Consider the following 17,956-nt stretch of genomic DNA (forward strand, 5'->3'; position numbering starts at 1 on the left):
CTTCCTTTCTGTGTGCTGCTCCGGGACACGATGACGGTGGCAGCGGCCGGAACGTGGGCTTCCTGCTGACTCAGCACCGGCATCCTGCCCGCGCTGCCCATGCCACCACTGCCCCTCTCATTAACCGGGAGTTACAGCTTAGCCTCCTGGCAGAATTGCTCAGGGCTTTTCATTTCAGTTATAACTCATTATCTGGATATAATTTCTTCTGTGCCGAGTATCTGTCTCTAAACTTTAAAGTGTCTTTTAGGATTTAGCCTCTGATCTAGAATTCCTAGCGATTTGGGGTAGAACAGAGATTGTCAGGGCAAGTTGGGGTTAGCACTGATAGCCCAGGCAATTTCTAAACCTCCTCTGTCAAAAATAAGATGAGGCCTTTTCTCCCACACTGCCTTTGAATTGGCTCCTCTTTGTGCACTCCAAAAGCTGGCATTATTCAAATGTTCATCAAAACACTGATATAATGCTTTCCTGCGCAGGGGAGTGGGGGGCAAGGGAGGGCTGGCTCCTCGGTGATTATAAGCTTTTCTATATATAAAATTGTGTGACTGGCGATATGAAACGTTCTGTTAACTATTTCAAAAATTCTGCCTTCAGCAGTACTTAGAGCAGGTATCACTTGCTTTCCATTAAGTCATTTGGCTAATGACTAAGAGCAAGGCGTAGTTCTTAATTTTCACGCACGCAGCCTTGCATTGCAGAAACTGCTGCTGCAATTGGGCATGTTAGCAAGAAGGAAATGGTGAAAGTGGTTATAAAAAAAAGGGAATAAGTCCAAGTGCAACTGCATGGTAGAAGTAAGAAAATGGCAATAAAGTGAAAATAGTTTGTTCTTCCTGTAAAAATGTCATACAATGGAGATTCAGGTTAGGGCATTATCTGATGAGCCTGCAGAAATATTGCAATTTAAATACTGAAGACAACTAATTCAGCTTTTTCTTTAGCTCAATAAATACTTTTACAGCAGCTTTTGGGCTTTGTGTGGAATCAGTTAGTTGAGAATCACTCCTGCCTCTGGAGTCACCTGCCAGTGACTGGCGTGTGAGGTGAGCACGGACAGCGGGTAAGATGAGGTTATCAGGGTGGTGACACAGGGACACGTACAGGTGGAGTGATGGTGGCCTCAAACTCCAGGATTTTGCTGTTCTGGTTTCCAGTTTCTGCCTCTGCCACTCTGGCTGAAGCTGCCGTGGAATTTGGGCTCAGACCTGGCGTTTCAGGTCAAGGTTGTTCCTGCAGCAAGGAGCTCTCTCCCCAGAGCTGCAGTTTGCTTTTTGGGGGCAGGACTGGGCATTGCAGTTAAGACATGAGGGAGAGTCTCTCCTGGGACCAAAAAGAAGAAGAATCAACTTCTCATGAATTTTCTGGTTTCTGAAAAGACTTCTGGTTTTGCAGAGTTGTTGTCATTCAGCTCCTTTACAGCTGTACCTTCCCCAGATGACTGAGAGTGTCTGGGCTTAAGTGTCACTGAAAGAAATGATCCTTCGGGGGCTGTGTGTGTGAATACTGAAGGTAGGTGAAAGAATGCATGGAAGAGAGGTGGCTTAGCTCCCCTCCCCAACAAGGATCCTCCGTGCCTCGGGCTGCTGCCCTCCCTGCCTGGGGACAAGCGGGGAACAGGCAACCAAACCCCCCGGGGCGCGGGTGCAGGGATGGGAACTGGGGCTGCCATGAGCAAAGGACAGGTTCGTGTTCAGGTGAAGGTAGGTGTTTTTAAACTGAGTGGTTTGTGTGCAGCTCTCATCTGAAAACAGGCCGGAGCCATCTCTGGGTTTGTGTTTGGGAGGCTGCAGAGGCCAGGACATGTTGTGTGAGCAGGCAGAGGGCGTTACGTGAGTCTGTTGTGGGATGGGGACGAGGACTCCTGGCTTGTATCAGCACTAGCGTGGCCAACCGGGACAGGGAAGGGATCTTACCCCTGGACTCGGCACTGGTGAGGCCGCACCTTGATGAGTGGGTTCAGTTTTGGGCCCCTCACTCCAAAAAGGCCATTGAATGACTCGAGCGTGTCCAGAGAAGGGCAACGGAGCTGGTGCAGGGTCTGGAGCACAGGTCTGATGGGGAGCAGCTGAGGGAACTGGGGGGGTTTAGTCTGGAGAAGAGGAGGCTGAGGGGGGACCTCATGGCCCTCTACAACTCCCTGAAAGGAGGGTGCAGAGAGGGGGGATGAGTCTCTTGACCCAAGGAACAAGCACCAGGACAAGAGGGAATGGCCTCAAGCTGCGCCAGGGCAGGGTCAGACTGGCTCTTAGGAAGTATTTCTTTGCAGAAGGGGTTGTTGGGCGTTGGAATGGGCTGCCCAGGGCAGGGCGGGAGTCCCCATCCCTGGAGGGGTTGAAGAGTTGGGTTGACCCAGCGCTGAGGGATCTGGTGGAGTTGAGAATGGTCAGTGTGAGGTTCATGGTTGGACTGGAGGATCTTCAAGGTCTTTTCCAACCTGGATGATTCTGTGATTCTGTGAAGAGCTGGAGGTTTCGCAGACAGGTCAGCTTAACTCCATTTCCAGGAAAAATACCAAAACAATTAAATATCAGTAACCCCCTGGAAACTGTTGGAAAGATGTGTAGGGACTGACATGTCCTGTCACATCAGGCTTTTTCCCGTGACAGTGTAACATGCCTTACGGATTTCAGCAGAACCTGTAGATGTTGTAGTGGGGTTTTGACCCTGTCTCAAAGAGACGATGCTTTCTCAGAAGCATGTTAGGAGAAGGTGGATGTGATGAAACCGATGCTTTCAGAGCAGCTATTAATTGGAAAAACTCTACCCTGAAGAGTGCAGGTGTGTGGCCTTCACGGCAGCCTGGATGTTGTTATTGATGTCTATTAATGACTTGGCTTGCTTGACAAGTATTGTATTAATGGCATTCAAAACAATCTTGACTAATTAGGGAAGCACTGCGGAGAGGGCGGCATGCAGATGCAGAGCAGTTGCTTAGGGAAGGACCTGCCTGATCCTTCCCATCTCACGATGCGTAAAATATATGAACCTATGAGAGAGTGAACTGGTCATACCTCTGCATTTTGGGCTGATGAGGCCTTACCCAGCGCATCGGGACTTTGGGAAGGATCTTGGGCTGAGAGAGTTCAGCAGACAGTAATGAGAATTACTGGGGTTTAGAAGTGATCTTTTTGGGGAGACTGAAAGATTCACTGTGGTGAATGAGTTTACAGAAGAGAATATTAAAGGGAGATGCCCGTCTTCAAGCATAGGAAGCTCGAATGGGAATGGTTTGTAATCTGTCTCTCCAGGTGGGGGGAGAAGGAGCAGTGGGCTGACTCTACATGGGGAAAATAAATTTAAAAAATAAAATGTGAAGGACTAGAATACAGAGCTGAGGGATGCTGAAGAACTGGAGGTTTGGATGCACACTCCAGACTACCAGGTCAAGAACGGGGTAGGTGTAGTCAGTCCAGCCTGTGGTGAGGACATGGCCTTGGTGACTTGTCAAGGACCTTTTGCAAAGAAGGCCCTCTTTGCTCTGCTGTATTATTGAGCACTTTACAGCTCTATTGGTTGTATTTAGAATTAATCCTCTTGCAGTTGTGTAAAAACCTAAATAAAAACATGACTCATTTAATTAATTACACTGAAATCATAGAACTTTACACTTAGCTTTAGACAGGAGTTATTTTAACTTCCTCCTTAATGATTAAAGCCTCAGTTCAGGACATAAGGGGTATGAATCGCATAAAAATATATTTTGGTTAAATTTTCAGAATATTTAAACATTTTTCTGTACATTGGGTAAGAAAGTTGTGAAATAGTGTCCTCGATGTTTTGACTTTGGAGCTATAGCTCCTAGTTGTAGCAATCTGGGCTTGAAAGACATCCATCCATAATGGTACTCATCACATCTGAAAACAATGCTGCATCTACAAATAGTGTCAGTCATTACATCATCAGGTGGGGGGTTATTTTATAAACTATAATTTGCTTTCTGGCTTCATCCTGATTAATTATATTTCATTTATTCTGGTTAGTGTGGGCTGGCTTACCCTAGCTCAGTTTAAATCAATATTGGTCTCCGTGCTCACCGGTGGAGGTGGATTATCATTACTTCAGAACTGCACCTGCAGAGACTGTTGTTTCCTACAAAAGCTGGTCAGACAACTGAAAAAGTGGCAAAGGAGTTTTTTAAAAAGTGTTTGAGAGTAAATGTACATCTGTGAGAGAGAGAATTTATTAATCATCCTGACCATTTTTATTGCCGCATGGAAATAGAGTTTTCAATTTGAAAATAACTTTAATCTCTATCTCTGAAGTTGTAGTTCCTTCTCTTTTCTGTGCACTCTTTTCTTAATTTTGGATTTTGATGATATGAAAGCTGACTGTTCCAAGTCTGACCTGTGTAGTTTTAGATATGATGTCCCAAAATCTTCATAGCCTTTGTATTGCTTCACTGAGAGCTACTCAGCACAGCATGGAAGAGAAATCTTTTTTTTTTTTTTTTCCCCCTTCATTTCCAGAACTATGGGGCTGCAAATAAGCGCAGACAAAATACACGAGCAGGAAATGGATACTTTTCCAAAATCAAGGCTGCAGTTAAAGTTCATTATGTTCCTGGTTTTAAACACACCTAAAGCAAACCTCCTTTTAATGCAATTTAGCCCACAGCATCTTTGTAACTGCTTTGAATCTAATCCTGGTGAGCAGTAGTACCAAAGAACCCAAGCAAATCGAAGCAAACAGATCGCCGTCATACTCAGCGCTGCTGCCTCCTGCTCCTCTGTGCATTTGTAGAATCCTACTGAAAAACTCCTCACCATTTTTAGTGTGGCAAATGTCACCGTGTAACGGTGGCATGTCAGCCCCACTGTCAACACTGTCATTTAATCCTTTTCAGAGCAGACTTGCTAATGCAGTGCTTAATCTGCTGGTGACAACCAGTGATTTATATTCACTGGAGATCCCGGCAGTGCTAATTGAAATGGATTTGAACTAGTGTGAGCCATGGTAGACTGGGTTTTGAGACTTGCTTGTGACACTGAGAAAGACAGACGGGACCAGCTCTATCAGGTCAGTAGAATTTAAAAATTACTGTTGCAGAAGTGGTAATTTTTGTCTGTATTAAGGTACGTATCTTTAAACATAACTTTTTTTGACCAGATAACATTTTCTCTATAAATCCTTGTTAACTGTATATAGTCCATGAATGCGTGTGCCCTGCAGATTGCTGGTGTGTGTACCTGAGAAACTGGCTCCCAGCAGATCGGAAAGCGTCGTTTCTCGGCACTGCTGTAACTTTTTGTCACGCACATACTCTGTGCTGCATACACTGACCTCTTACGTGAAAGTGAAAGCAAATGCAGTAATTTGTCTAACTGAATTAGAGACGAAGTGACTAAGCAAGTAAGACAGTCTATCAAGCTTGATTATTCTAAATGGGAATTCATTTTATTCAGTTAATTGGTACTTTGCCTCACTCAATCTCTTACGTGTAAGTGATTATTCTAATTTGTATTTTTTCAATCTAATTATTTCCATCTCCTTTAAATGATCTTTATGGCAAGTGTTCGTATAGAATACATGAGGAATTGTTATTGTCAGATAGAATTTTGTGAGCGTTTATATTAAGTTATACATGATTTTAAATATTAGATATATATCCCTTAAATTCTCTTGCTATTCCTGAAGAGGTCAGAAACAAAGCTTGTATTTACATGTACAAAAACCCCAACAGTGAGTGTGTTGTAGACAGTCCCATGAAAAACAGATTTTTATGATGAAATTTAACTTCCCATCACGAGGTGTTTTCTGACTTGCCTTTGAGGACTGGCCGTGCAGCAGTCCACACGGCTGAATTTTGAGGAATGTTTCCCAAGCAGAGAGGTCCCTGCCCAAGTTTCTTGCTGTTTGCTGGGCTGCACTGAATGCACGTGTGAACAGCTCAACAAATATCCCAGTCCTTTTTCGTTTTCTGGATTTCAGGACATCCTAAGTCTCTGAGGCAGAATTACAGGGATTCGGAAAAAGAAAAGGGAAAGATGCCCAATATATTCATTTTTTCTAAAATGAAGCCTGACGTCCTGCTGCTCCCCAGGTTTTGATGCTGACTGCCCAGGGTGGGGACAGCGGAGGAGAGCTTGGCCTTTGCTCGGAGGTCTGCTGGGACTTGGCGCTACCCTCTGCCATTTATTCAGTTATCCTGAAGCCATGCGTCTTGAATTCATCTTCATGCAAGTTTCCACTTTCACCCTGTTTCTTTAGAATGGAAAAGAGCATTTCCTTTTCTATTTTTTTTGTAAAAACATAGTTCAAATGAATAATTTTCTTTGAAATGCTGCAGTAATGCTTTTTGACCTGCCTTATGATGTCATGGTGCAATAAAGCCCTACCTAAAAATGAAGTCATGCGAGAGCTATTTCAGATGAACTGTAGCTCGGTGCTGAGCTGAGGTGGGACGGCAGAGATGCGGTGGGAATGTCAAGGCTTCAGGAAAGAGAAAGTAGCTGCAGTCAGCCTGGCTGGGGGCGAGAGCTGATCCCAGTGCCCGGGGGTCCCAACTGGAGATGAGAGCTGCTCCCGGTGCCTGGCGATCCCGGCCGGGCCAATGCCACTGTGCCAGCTCGCCTGCTCCAGGTCTGGCAGCCCCCCAGCCAGCAGGAGAAAACAGTCACTGGGGCTTAAGACTCTAGAGCAGGACCAACGGTGTTTGGGGGTTTATGGGTGAAAAGCAGGAAGAGCAAAAGGAGAAGAAGGAGAGAGGACGGTTTTCCCCTATTCCATTTTCGAAGATTTGGGTTTTTTTTTAAACTATCAACCTTTTTGGGTAGGTGCTTGCTCTTGGTGTGGCCAACATCCCAAGTGCCAACGCGTTAGTCAGCCTACAGTGAGAATGCTTTCACGTCTCTCACTTTTAATTATATTTTCTGAACTGATGGGTGCTTATCCTTTAGAATATTACTTTCTTAGCACTAAAAATCTGGGGCATGACCCGAGCTGCATGATACTAAAGCCTGAGGGGGAGAAAAACCAAAACCCGTCAGCCTTTCCACCGTCCTCTTTATTAGATGGGATGTTTCGCTGTGTTGTTCCAGGAGGGTGCAGGGAATGGGTATCTATTTCACCTGCTCTGAAGGAGCTTGTGCATCAGGCAAAAGTCACACAGCTGTAGCAACACCACGCAGCATGACAAAGGTTTTATTAGCGTATTTTCTTAAAACCCAGGTTTTATTCTTAAACGGTCAGGTCAGATGAGGATTCACTTCTGTGGCGAAAATAGAAATTAAGCATGTGTAGTAATCCAGTAATCCCTGAAAATAATGCCATTTTCTCACATTTTGGGGAGCTGGGCCATTCCCCATGGCATGTCCTTGGGCTGTGCGAGGAGCGGTGGCAGCGATCCCGATGCTGGGAGGAGCTGTACAGGGGTTTCATGCGCTCCCCTGACTTCTGAGCTGGCCCTTACTGGATTGCTTTGAGATTTCAAGTGCTTTGCCTCCTTGGCAGGATTTGAGTTAGCTGTGCGATTTTACAGTCTTTTTTTTTGTTGTTGTTGTTGTTGTGGTATCAAGTTCTCTGTTGGACATAGAAGCATTTTTCTGGAACAATGCAGACTTTTAAAACTGTGGTTGTAACAGGAATCTCTGGCACCTTTTTAAGGCTTCAGATAATCAGAAATAGCTAAGAATCCTTCACTACAAAAAGTACTAGTCCATGGAGTTAAAGCTTAAGTGCCTGAGCCATTTACCCACGCAAATCCAGGAAATAAAGGCTGGAGGTAGTAGGATATAAGTAGATAAAAATGCATTGTATTCCCATACGGTTATGAAAGCAGTTCCTATTTCTTCTTCCAGGCGGGGCAGCAGTTGCCTTACAGTAAAGCCGTGTAATAATGACAGTGTGTGCCTTTTACCTGGGTCTTGTCCTTTCTGATTTTATCAACAAGAGGTTTCTTTTGTAGTACACAGTTGTCCTTTCTTGTTCAGCGGTGCTCGTCTACCTGCCTGTCCTCTCTGGAGAGGAGTTGTTATTGTTTCTTACTTTTTTTTTTTTTTTTTAACAGACTGTACCATGACATTGTACCTTCTTGAGGATGGAAAATGTTGCTGTGTCTATGATGATAGGGGTTTTTGGTTCAAAAAATTGTATCGTTGCTGTATCCTGTATGTGAAGTACATAAATATACAGTAAAGCTTACAGTGTTTTTATGTTATTGCAACTTGCTCACCTCCCCATCCACCCCAGTCTGAAGAGGAGTACTTACTACTTGGTTGTACGTAAATCTCGGTCGTGCCAAGCTCAGTCTCTTGCATCTGTCTCTGTGCTGCAGCACCCAAATTTGCTGTAAGTTGTAATCCTTCTTTCTTTAGCAAGTCAGAAAGGCAAAGTGCTTCGGACAAAAATGAGATCCCAGAATTGGCATAATCTTTATAGCTGTGTTTATTTCTGATAAATTGTGGGGCATCAACTGTACACTCAAGTTGTACTTGGGTACGTTCAAGAGAACAGGTACAAGATGTCTGGCGTGGGGTTTGTATCTGTAAAACACTCATAACAGTAATTTTGTGAGAAATTATGTTCCTTACGCTTTCCAGTCTCTCAGAAACCTGCCAGCAACTTCAATTATTGTGTTTTTCTTAAAGAGCTGGATGTATTTTAACTGTGAGCCAGTGAACTCAACGCTGTTCTGTAAAATCATTCAGCAAAGCAGCTCGCTGTAACTGCCGGAATCGATTACCCGAAAGGCCAGTGGATCTGAGCAGCCTTTGCCGAGGGTGTAAAGCTCTAAAATCAGTCAAGTGCAGCATTCAGCACCTCATTCCTGGCAACGCCAGCCCTTTCCCTATTGATTCCACTGTTATTCTGGCTTTATTTCAGATTTCCAAATCCTCTTCCTTCCTTTCCCCTCCCTTCAGTTTATGTAAACTGCTGCTGTGTGTTTTGAGCTTCCAGCATACTATTGCTTTATAATTGTAAATTTAAAATTTTGAAAGGTTATATATGTAATGCTAAATACAGTGTCACCTTACCAGGTTTTTATAATATGGATTGCTTCCAAAATTACACCAAATTCCACTGGGGGTGTTTGTTTTGCTGAACAGAAAAATTCACAATGACTTGCAGGTTTCTAGAGCAGGTGATTGTCTTAATTTTTTTTTTTGTTAGACACAGCCTGGGTTTTTTCCTACAACATCGAAATACTAACTTCTTACTCAACTCTTAGAATGGATGGACAAGACTGAGGAAATATATTTGTTTAACTCAGCCCAAGCAGCCTAGGTATAAAACTTCACATACTTGATAGCAATATGGTCCCTCACCATAGTGACTATCATATGAAACTGTAAATGGTTTTGATTTTATCCAGTTACACCTGGCTAAAGAGATTTCTCAAAGCTGGAGTGTTTTGGAGTAAAAAGGGTGGATGTCCTGCTGACAAAGCTGGGTCGCAGTTGTCAGACCAGGTCTGCGTGTGATGGGAACACTGATACGTTTTGTGATAAGCTATTATGCATAATTAGTTGTCTGATCCTAAGAATGGCTAGTTCAGGGGTAACCTGGCTGTTGACTGAGCCTGTTAGTGTAAGACATCAAGTCTGCTTAAATTATAAAGAGTAGCAGAAGGAATTGAATGAGTAAATCTGTCAGTAGGAAGCTGGACTGGGAAAAAAAAAAAGACATTTAAAAAAATAAAGTTTGATGCTTATAATACTTTTTTTTTTTCACTCATTATGTTAGAGAAAAAAACCAGCTAGATCCACTGAGCTTCAAGAGGAGCAAGAATAAAGAAATGCTGTTAAGTGTGTGCTCCTATGTAAAAAAAGTTTTATACCTTTTATTTTTTCCTCAGAAAATATATTTTGTCTTTTTACTTTCATGCTTTTTTTTTTCTTACTCCTATATTCTCAGAACACTTGGAAGAATTTAAAATGGCATCTTAGGAGCAATGGATAGCATCCTGCAGTCCCTTCTGGAAGGGGTTACTGTGGTAAATGGAGCGTGCTCGAAGTGCTTTCAGCAGGCAGAAGGGCTGCTCTGTATCGAGAGCCTTGAAAAAGAAAACAAATAATGAAGTGTAATATCAGATGAGATTATTTGACGCCCACCCTTTAAGGGTCTGTGTGCTCCTTAAGGCAGCTGCAGTTTGAGGTGCCCTCAGCTGAGCCTTGCTGCTGCCAACATCCCTTCAGAGCATAAGAGAGTTAATTTTTAGGTCTGTTTCTCTTTTTTAAAGAATACCAGCTGTGTGCTGAGTTTGAATTTAGTCCTAGGTATAGCAGAGAGGCTGGGAATAAGGTTCACTTCTGAGTAATGCATGTGAGAGTGATGAAAAGGTGGTGTGAAAGTTGTTGTTACAGGAGTTTTTTATACATTCAAGATTATCCAGAGATAATTTCTGGTAGATTATCCCATTTTACATTGAAAGGAAGGATTTTCTAATGGTTATTCTAATACTGGATTTTTCTAATGGTTATGCTGAACTGCCAAGTTCATGGATTTTTTTTTTTGTCTGTTGTTAGGCAGCACTATATAATATCCCGTGCAAACTGTAATATTAAATATATTTAAACATCAGGGAGCTTTGTTGTGCAGTATTACAATGATTATCATTTTAGCAATGGATGTAGAGCCACCATCTGGATGTGTTCTGCCATTTGCGAAATACAGAAAGTAATGTTTGTGTGTAATGCCAAAGAAAATATTTTTAAATCAAGCAAGACTGGCTAATGGCTGAGATGGCAGCCTCTTATAATTAATATGTTTATTAGGGACTGGATAAATGTAGACTAAATTGATAACATTTATTTTTTCCACATAAACGTTGATTTAGAGGGACTAGAGTATTTCTAGACCAGCTCATTTATAGACACTTATTAATTTCCCTGAATTTCTCTACGATCTTCAAAGTAGCAACACATTCTCATCACACCTTTTCTCTAACCTTCTCTACATTGGAAATTATTTTCTGAAATTCTGTGTGTTTGGAAGGCTTTGGTGAAATGCTTTATAGCTCGCAGACGTGTTCTCCAAAGGGATGTATCTGCGAAGCACCATGTGTATGTCTATACATGTGTATGTCTGTAGCAAATCAATGTGGGGTAAGGAAGCTCTGAAAAGTGCTTGTTACAGGTACTTTAAACCTCATGGTTGTTACTGGTCTGCCTGGTCATAAAAGCTTTTCCTCTTTGTTTTGGTCTCCAGGCATCGGTGGTGCCAAAATGGTGTGTCAGAGTTACACCATGGTATTGGTCTTACGGAGGAAAGTCTCTCGGACCCTTGAGACAGGGTCTGGCCACGCTGGGGTTTTGGGCTGCTTTCCCCTCCCTGCAGCCGATGGTCCTCCTGCAGTTATGGCAGGAACCACCAAAAATACGTGGGTTTTGCATTTATTCTCAAGATTTGCTTTCACTCTCAAGATTCCAGTTGCTGGTCCTCATGAGTTTTCTTCTTATTTATGGAAGTGACTTCCAGACTCCTTGCCTCGGTGTCCTCAGCTGCTGTGTTTTACTGATGTAGAGTAGCTTTTCTGGCCCGATTTGAGTTGTTGTCTTTGAATGATGGCTGAGCGTTATCTTCCTGTTCTTGGATTTAAAACATTCTCAATGAATTCTTAGTGTGCACAATGGGTATTTTTCTTTTCCTTCTGCATCAGAATTGAAAATTAAGTGATAAGGCAGTGGGAGAGTATAAAACAAGTTTTAAAACTTTCCTCATCTAAAGTAAACATTGCTTTTTCTTTTCACTTTGTTCTGATGTGAGGAAAAACCGTAACAGCAATTTGACCTGAACATTTATCTTTTGCTTTCATTTTCTTTTAGGTCCAGGATGGAACATTCCTGCTCGCTCCTGCTGCTCTGTGTTAGTTTTCTGTTTGCACAAGCTTTACCACCCAATGGAACTGAATTGCCAAAACCACCACCAACAACAAGTAAGGACATCACTTAATTTGTGGGGATGGGAGTGGGTGTGGAAAGGGTCTTACTGAGTTCCCCCTGGTGACAGAGTCCTGAGTATTTTCCCAGGACTTTGACCACACTAATGTGCTTCTAATCTTACCCATGACCTCTGTACTTGATCTCCATATGACTGGTGCTGTACGCTTTACTTTCTCACGTATGGGAAATGCACAGGATAGCTTTGGGAGAGGTGGAGAGGCACAGGATGTCTCCTCCTGCCTGGGCTGCAAGCTCTCCACGGCCCAGGAGCTATCACTGTGGATCCTCCAACGTGATGGGACCTGGACACAGATAATATGAAATAAAGAAATTATCAGTTAGACAACAGGATGAGCGCATTTAAACATCACGAGGAACTACAGTCTATATATGTGTTCTGCGTTTTCCAGTGATACAAGCTGTCTAAAGCAAGACTTGAGGAGATGGATAATGCGTAAGATTAGGTCAGGTGGCAAATAGAAAAACCCTTCTACTCACCGGTCCTCCACGGCATCTTTTATTCATTGTCATTTCTGTTTCTGGAATTTCTTCCTCTTGCTTCAAGCCCTCCTACAAGTATGTCCTAATACATTACAGTCCTGGAGAGGGGCTCGTTCAAGTCAAATAAGGGTTTGTTGGGGTTTTTTATTTAAGATACTGATGCTACTATTCTGTTCTGTGATGGGATAATATATTTTACTTGCACATTGTCCTTATCCTTTGTAATCCTAGCTGGCTATCTTTGAAATCCCTGTGCTAGTGGTCAGGCAGTGGTTTGCTGTTCCTGCTCATGAACACTGTGCCCATGTCAGAGGGGGGTTTCCGAAGGGATAGCTGCTCTGTGGGCTTGGTCAAAGGGAAATAAAGCTGATGATGTTCCATATAAACAGTCTGGTGAAATCTTGGTAAGTTTTCAGACAACTGTTGTTGACACCCGGTCTTTATAGGAGGGTGTTTCTGTGGTTTCGTTGGTTGGTTTGTTTTTAATCTGCCTGTGAACTTTACACACATGTGGAAGGAGAGCCAAACAAGAATCAAACGCTAGCCATGGCTGATGGTCACTTTGATTGTTTTGGTCCTTAGCTGTAGTAATTTAGGTGTTAGGCATTTGCTTCCACCAAAATCTGAGGCTGGAGAACAGTGGAAGTGCAGCCGAGCACTGCTCTGCCCAGGTACTAACACACTGTTGCAGGGGAGTTGGAGGCTTAGGGGCTCTGCTATGAGTAATGACTGTCTTGGTGTTGTTGCTTGAAGCTTTCAAAACAAATAAGTTGCTAATATAAATAAAAAATTAGCTAAGTATAAAATTGGTAATAAACAGCTCTGCTGAAATAGGGTCAAGTAGTTGTCAGTGTCCTACTTCTTGTCTGGCACTTGGAGCAGTAGAAGAACAAGTTACTAATATTGGTCTGAATGTGTAAGAATATGGGAATTGGGAAAGAGAAGTAACTTGTTTGTTGTATCACTTCCCAGAATTTTAATAAAATCAGTAAAAAGGGAGTTTCTCCATAGATGCTGTTCATCTTGAAAGCTTAATTCCACATTATCTTGAATTTAGGTACGATAATATGGGTAAGAGTAATCTTATCATCCATGTTTTAATTAAATCTTAATTTCAGTGATACGATCTAGAGACAGCTTAGCTGTACAATACAGCTTTTCCCCAAATATCAAAGCCTTCATTATTTTGCAGTGAGAAGCAAAGAGTTTTGTCTGATAGCCAAGTACGTGCACACTGAAAACATACTACGGTATAGAAAGGTCCAAGATAATAGCATTATCTGATACATTTTATAGCTATTAAACTAACACACTATTTTTTAATGCAAAATTAAAGATTTTTGATTGAAGTATCAAGAAAACTCCATTTAAAAGAATATGGAAAGAACTGAAGAACACTAAAAAACATCCAGCTTTCCTTCTGCATGCTAATTTGATGAATGATCCAAAAAGATAAGATGCTTTTGATTCTGAAAGGAATAGTTATAATTTATTGCATGTCATTATTTTAGCTGACTTGCTCTTTAAAACATTTGTTGAATTAAAATATTGGGTTTATACTTATTTTAAACATGGATACCTAGTCTGTATGGCTCAATTTTTCAACACTACTGCCGTTTTGCTTCTTACAAGGGTGCCATGAAATTGCTACCATGAAATTTCCCTTGCATAAAATCAGAATATTCTGGGGTTTATTGCACTGCCATTTACTGGAGATATTGCACTGCCATTTACTCAGAGTATTCAACTGTATTAAATAAATATAAACCAGTAATTATTTATTTGGATTTGCATAATAAATGTGTATTTCAAGTAGATAAAACTTTATGCTGTCAAATATGTGTGACAGACTATTTATACATGATGTTGTCCATAGCATTTAAATAATTCCCTGTTACTCAAATATTAATTAGTTATCCAGTATTCTTAGTCAGGATTCTTTTACTTCCTCTTGTATTTTTACTTGTTATGTAGTTTAAATGTGAAAGGAGTCTGGGAGTTGCAGTAGTAAAGCTTTTAAGACCTTTCCAAATGTTTAAATTTCTTTAGTGTTTACTCAATGAATGTTTCATGGGTTTCATGCACATCTTTACCATTTCTTTCTGCTACTGATGTACGAACATGCAGAAGTAACGAATTTATCAGATGAGTGGGAGGTTAAAAGACAGCAAATGGTGCAGCTTTTGATGCCCTATTGCTTGCTGGTTTAAACTTTCAAGAAGTTAGTGGGTGTCTTTGAAGACAGCTGAAGCTGTCTGGGAAGCTTGAAGCTGTATAGGAAGAATTGCTGTACGATAGCCAGAGATAGGGACTTTCACACTAGACTTGGGGTGCTGCTTTCATGTAGAAAATGAGGCATTAACAGAAAATTGAGTTTTGGAGAAGGAGGCTGGCTCATTTTACTTAGTATTTAAAAGCCAAAGGGATGCTTTGCTGGTAGATACTCACTTTCAAGAATTAGTTTGAAAAGCAGAACTTCAGAAATAGGTGATTTTGGATTGGGGGTTGGGATAGATGGCATTTAAAGGTCTCTTCCAACCCAAATTTGCGGTGGCAGGTTGAGGCTGTGCTCGGTCTGGCTGTGCGGCATTCAGCTCTGCGGTGGCACGATTCTTGCCTTTGCTGCTGCTTGCCTTCTTGTGTACTGCAGGCTGTGGACAGTGGTTTGTCTTCCCTACCTGTCTTTTTCCTTTGCCCTTCCTTTATTCATTTTTTTTATTTACTTTGGGTTTGTTTTTCATATGTACCAAATGCATCTCCTGGTTATCAGCTGCATATCTGCTTCCTCTCCACAGACAAAGCATGGTGAAGCAACATGATTCTCTGCAGGGTTGGGGTTTTCCCTTCCAAAAATAGCGAGAGAGGGCTTAGTCTGGACTTGGTGGTATCCCCGTTGGTGTGGTGAACTTTTGCTCAGCCACTGCAGCACAAGTTCAACTGGACAGCAAGGAGGCGGGGTGGCTAGATAGAAACACAGAGAGGCAGAGAGTTCTCCTTTTATTGAGTTAAGTTGTAGGTTTTCAGTGTAGAGAAAGCACACAGTGATGTGCAAGAGGCTTAATTATAATAAATCAGTCACTCTTAAATCTGAACAAAGAGTTCAGCAAACAGAAGTTAAGCACCTGCAAAAATTTTTACAATAACAACAAAAACTACTTTAAATAGTTTATTTATGCCCAGGTGGCCAGGAAGGCCAATGGTATCCTGGCTTGTATCAGCAATAGCGTGGGCAGCAGGGACAGGGAAGGGATCTCATCCCTGTACACGGCACTGGTGAGGCCGCACCTCAATGAGTGGGTTCAGTTTTGGGCCCCTCACTCCAAAAAGGCCATTGAATGACTCGAGCGTGTCCAGAGAAGGGCAACGGAGCTGGTGCAGGGTCTGGAGCACAGGTCTGATGGGGAGCGGCTGAGGGAACTGGGGGGGTTTAGTCTGGAGAAGAGGAGGCTGAGGGGAGACCTCATGGCCCTCTACAACTCCCTGAAAGGAGGGTGCAGAGAGGGGGAATGAGTCTCCTGACCCAAGGAACAAGCGCCAGGACAAGAGGGAATGGCCTCAAGCTGCGCCAGGGCAGGGTCAGACTGGCTCTTAGGAAGGATTTCTTTGCAGAAGGGGTTGTTGGGCGTTGGAATGGGCTGCCCAGGGCAGGGGTGGAGTCCCCATCCCTGGAGGGGTTGAAGAGTTGGGTTGACCCAGCGCTGAGGGATCTGGTGGAGTTGAGAATGGTCAGTGTGAGGTTCATGGTTGGACTGGATGTTCTTAGATCATCTAGACCAGATGAGGGGCATGCTTCTTACAGCAGCTCCCCTGTGAGGACAGGCTGAGAGAGTTGGGGGGCTTCAGCTGGAGAAGAGAAGGCTCCGGGGAGACCTTAGAGCGGCCTCCCAGGACTGAAAGGGGCTACAGGAAAGGTGGGAGGGACTCTTGATCAGGGAGTGTAGGGATAGGACGATGGGTCACGATTTTAAACTGAAAGAGGGCAGATTGACATTAGATGTAAGGAAGAAATTCTTCCCTGTGAGGGTGGTGAGTCCCTGGCACAGGTTGCCCAGAGAAGCTGTGGCTGCCCCCTCCCTGGAGGGGTTCAAGGCCAGGTTGGACGGGGCTTTGGGCAACCTGGGCTAGAGGAAGGTGTAGTGGAAGGGTTGGGACTACAGGATCTTTAAAGTCTCTTCCAACCCAGATGGTTCTGTGATTCTATGACAGATTATCCAGCCTGAAGTATCCCCTAAATTAATGTGTGAGGTTTCCACAGGCACCAGGCAAGCTGGTTGCAGATGTTGGTGCAAGCTGGACTGAGCTCTTCAGCAGAGCCATGCCTAAGAGCTCCTGTAGCCGCACATGGGGGATACGTTATTCTGATAGAAGTTGTGTGTAAGTACCAACATTATGGTAAACTGGGAAGCACTGGGTTTTGTGTCTGCAGGTGACAAAACACCTCTATTAAAATTTGACCAGAATTCTATTCATAATCATAAATTTTATAACGTGGCACTATTGAAGATCGCATGCACTGTTTGCTGTGTGATGGATACGGTCGGTGTCAAGATGTGACTGTTACTTTAAATGTAAAATAAATGTAGGAGGAAGTCAGGGTCCTTTGCAGGACTTGATGTCTGAAACAACAGTTCTGACCCAAAAAAGAGGCATGTGTCACTGCCCAAAGTGAGACGTGACTGAGCACTGTTTAAAGGACATTTGTGTCTGCTGAAGGGACAGCAGAGATGAAGGATGCACCCTGAAAAAAAAACAAAACACTTGAAATCTAACCCAGCTAATGGGTGAGAGCAGTTTAGTTTTAGTTTTAGAGACGTGGAGGGTTCAGTTCTCTATTTTTTGAAAAGAATTTCAGACCTGTGAATAAATAGAGCCTGTTGTGGGATTTCTTGTGTGCTTGGATAAATAATATCTTGTCTGTCAATCACCTGAATAATTTCAGGTACCTGACTTTCTGTCAAGGGCAAACCTCGCACCTTGCCTTGTTAGCTTGCTTTTGTGGAGGGAGAAAAAAGTGTTTTAACCGCACTTTTATTCATGGGCCATTTTACTGTTCTTGTCCTACTTGCATAGGAACCAATCCAGGGATGAAGAAAATCAAAGATTGGGAGAGAGTGTGGAGAGCGGTTCACAGGGCAGTTGCTGATGTGCATACACTGCTGTTAGTTCGCTTTTTTCTTGTGGGTGGCTTTGTTTTTGACGCACACGGAAAGTGGGAACATCATAACCCTGAAGGAAATGGTGATACATTTCCAGAAAGAGCCGTTCAGAGAGCTGGGCCAGCAGCTCAGGGAATGAAGCTGGGAAGAACCCATGAGTCAGCCTTGGTGGGTGGCAGGGGAAGCACGAGGGGTTGCCACCATCCTCCGGGTCATAATCCTCCTCTCTTGTCAAGATGGAAATCACTATTTCATTGTATTTCTGAAAAAATACCCTTGGGATGATCTTTTTTGTGTGGCTGCGAACAGAAAGCCCTGTGGTTTTGGACCACAGCTCTCTTTGTGTTGAAGCAGTGGAAAATTTTCCCTGGCAGTGGCTGCAGTAGAGCTCTGCTTTAGAGGACATCTGCCTCTTCT

At 43.0% G+C, this 17,956-nt stretch overlaps 1 protein-coding gene across 5 annotated transcripts in view; it reads left to right on the forward strand.

Annotated features, from left to right (window-relative positions):
• The window catches only part of PTPRE (protein tyrosine phosphatase receptor type E), a 113,556-nt gene that overhangs the window by 59,796 nt on the left and 35,804 nt on the right, over positions 1–17,956 (forward strand). For all 5 annotated transcript variants that reach the window (XM_074875542.1, XM_074875537.1, XM_074875539.1 and 2 more), the window contains one exon: positions 11,766–11,875. In XM_074875542.1, coding sequence (XP_074731643.1) covers positions 11,773–11,875 — 103 coding nt within the window. In that variant the 5' untranslated portion in view covers positions 11,766–11,772. The remainder of the gene's footprint in view (positions 1–11,765; positions 11,876–17,956) is intronic.

The sequence above is a fragment of the Strix uralensis genome, chromosome 7, assembly GCF_047716275.1.
Source record: "Strix uralensis isolate ZFMK-TIS-50842 chromosome 7, bStrUra1, whole genome shotgun sequence".
Lineage (NCBI taxonomy): Eukaryota > Metazoa > Chordata > Aves > Strigiformes > Strigidae > Strix > Strix uralensis.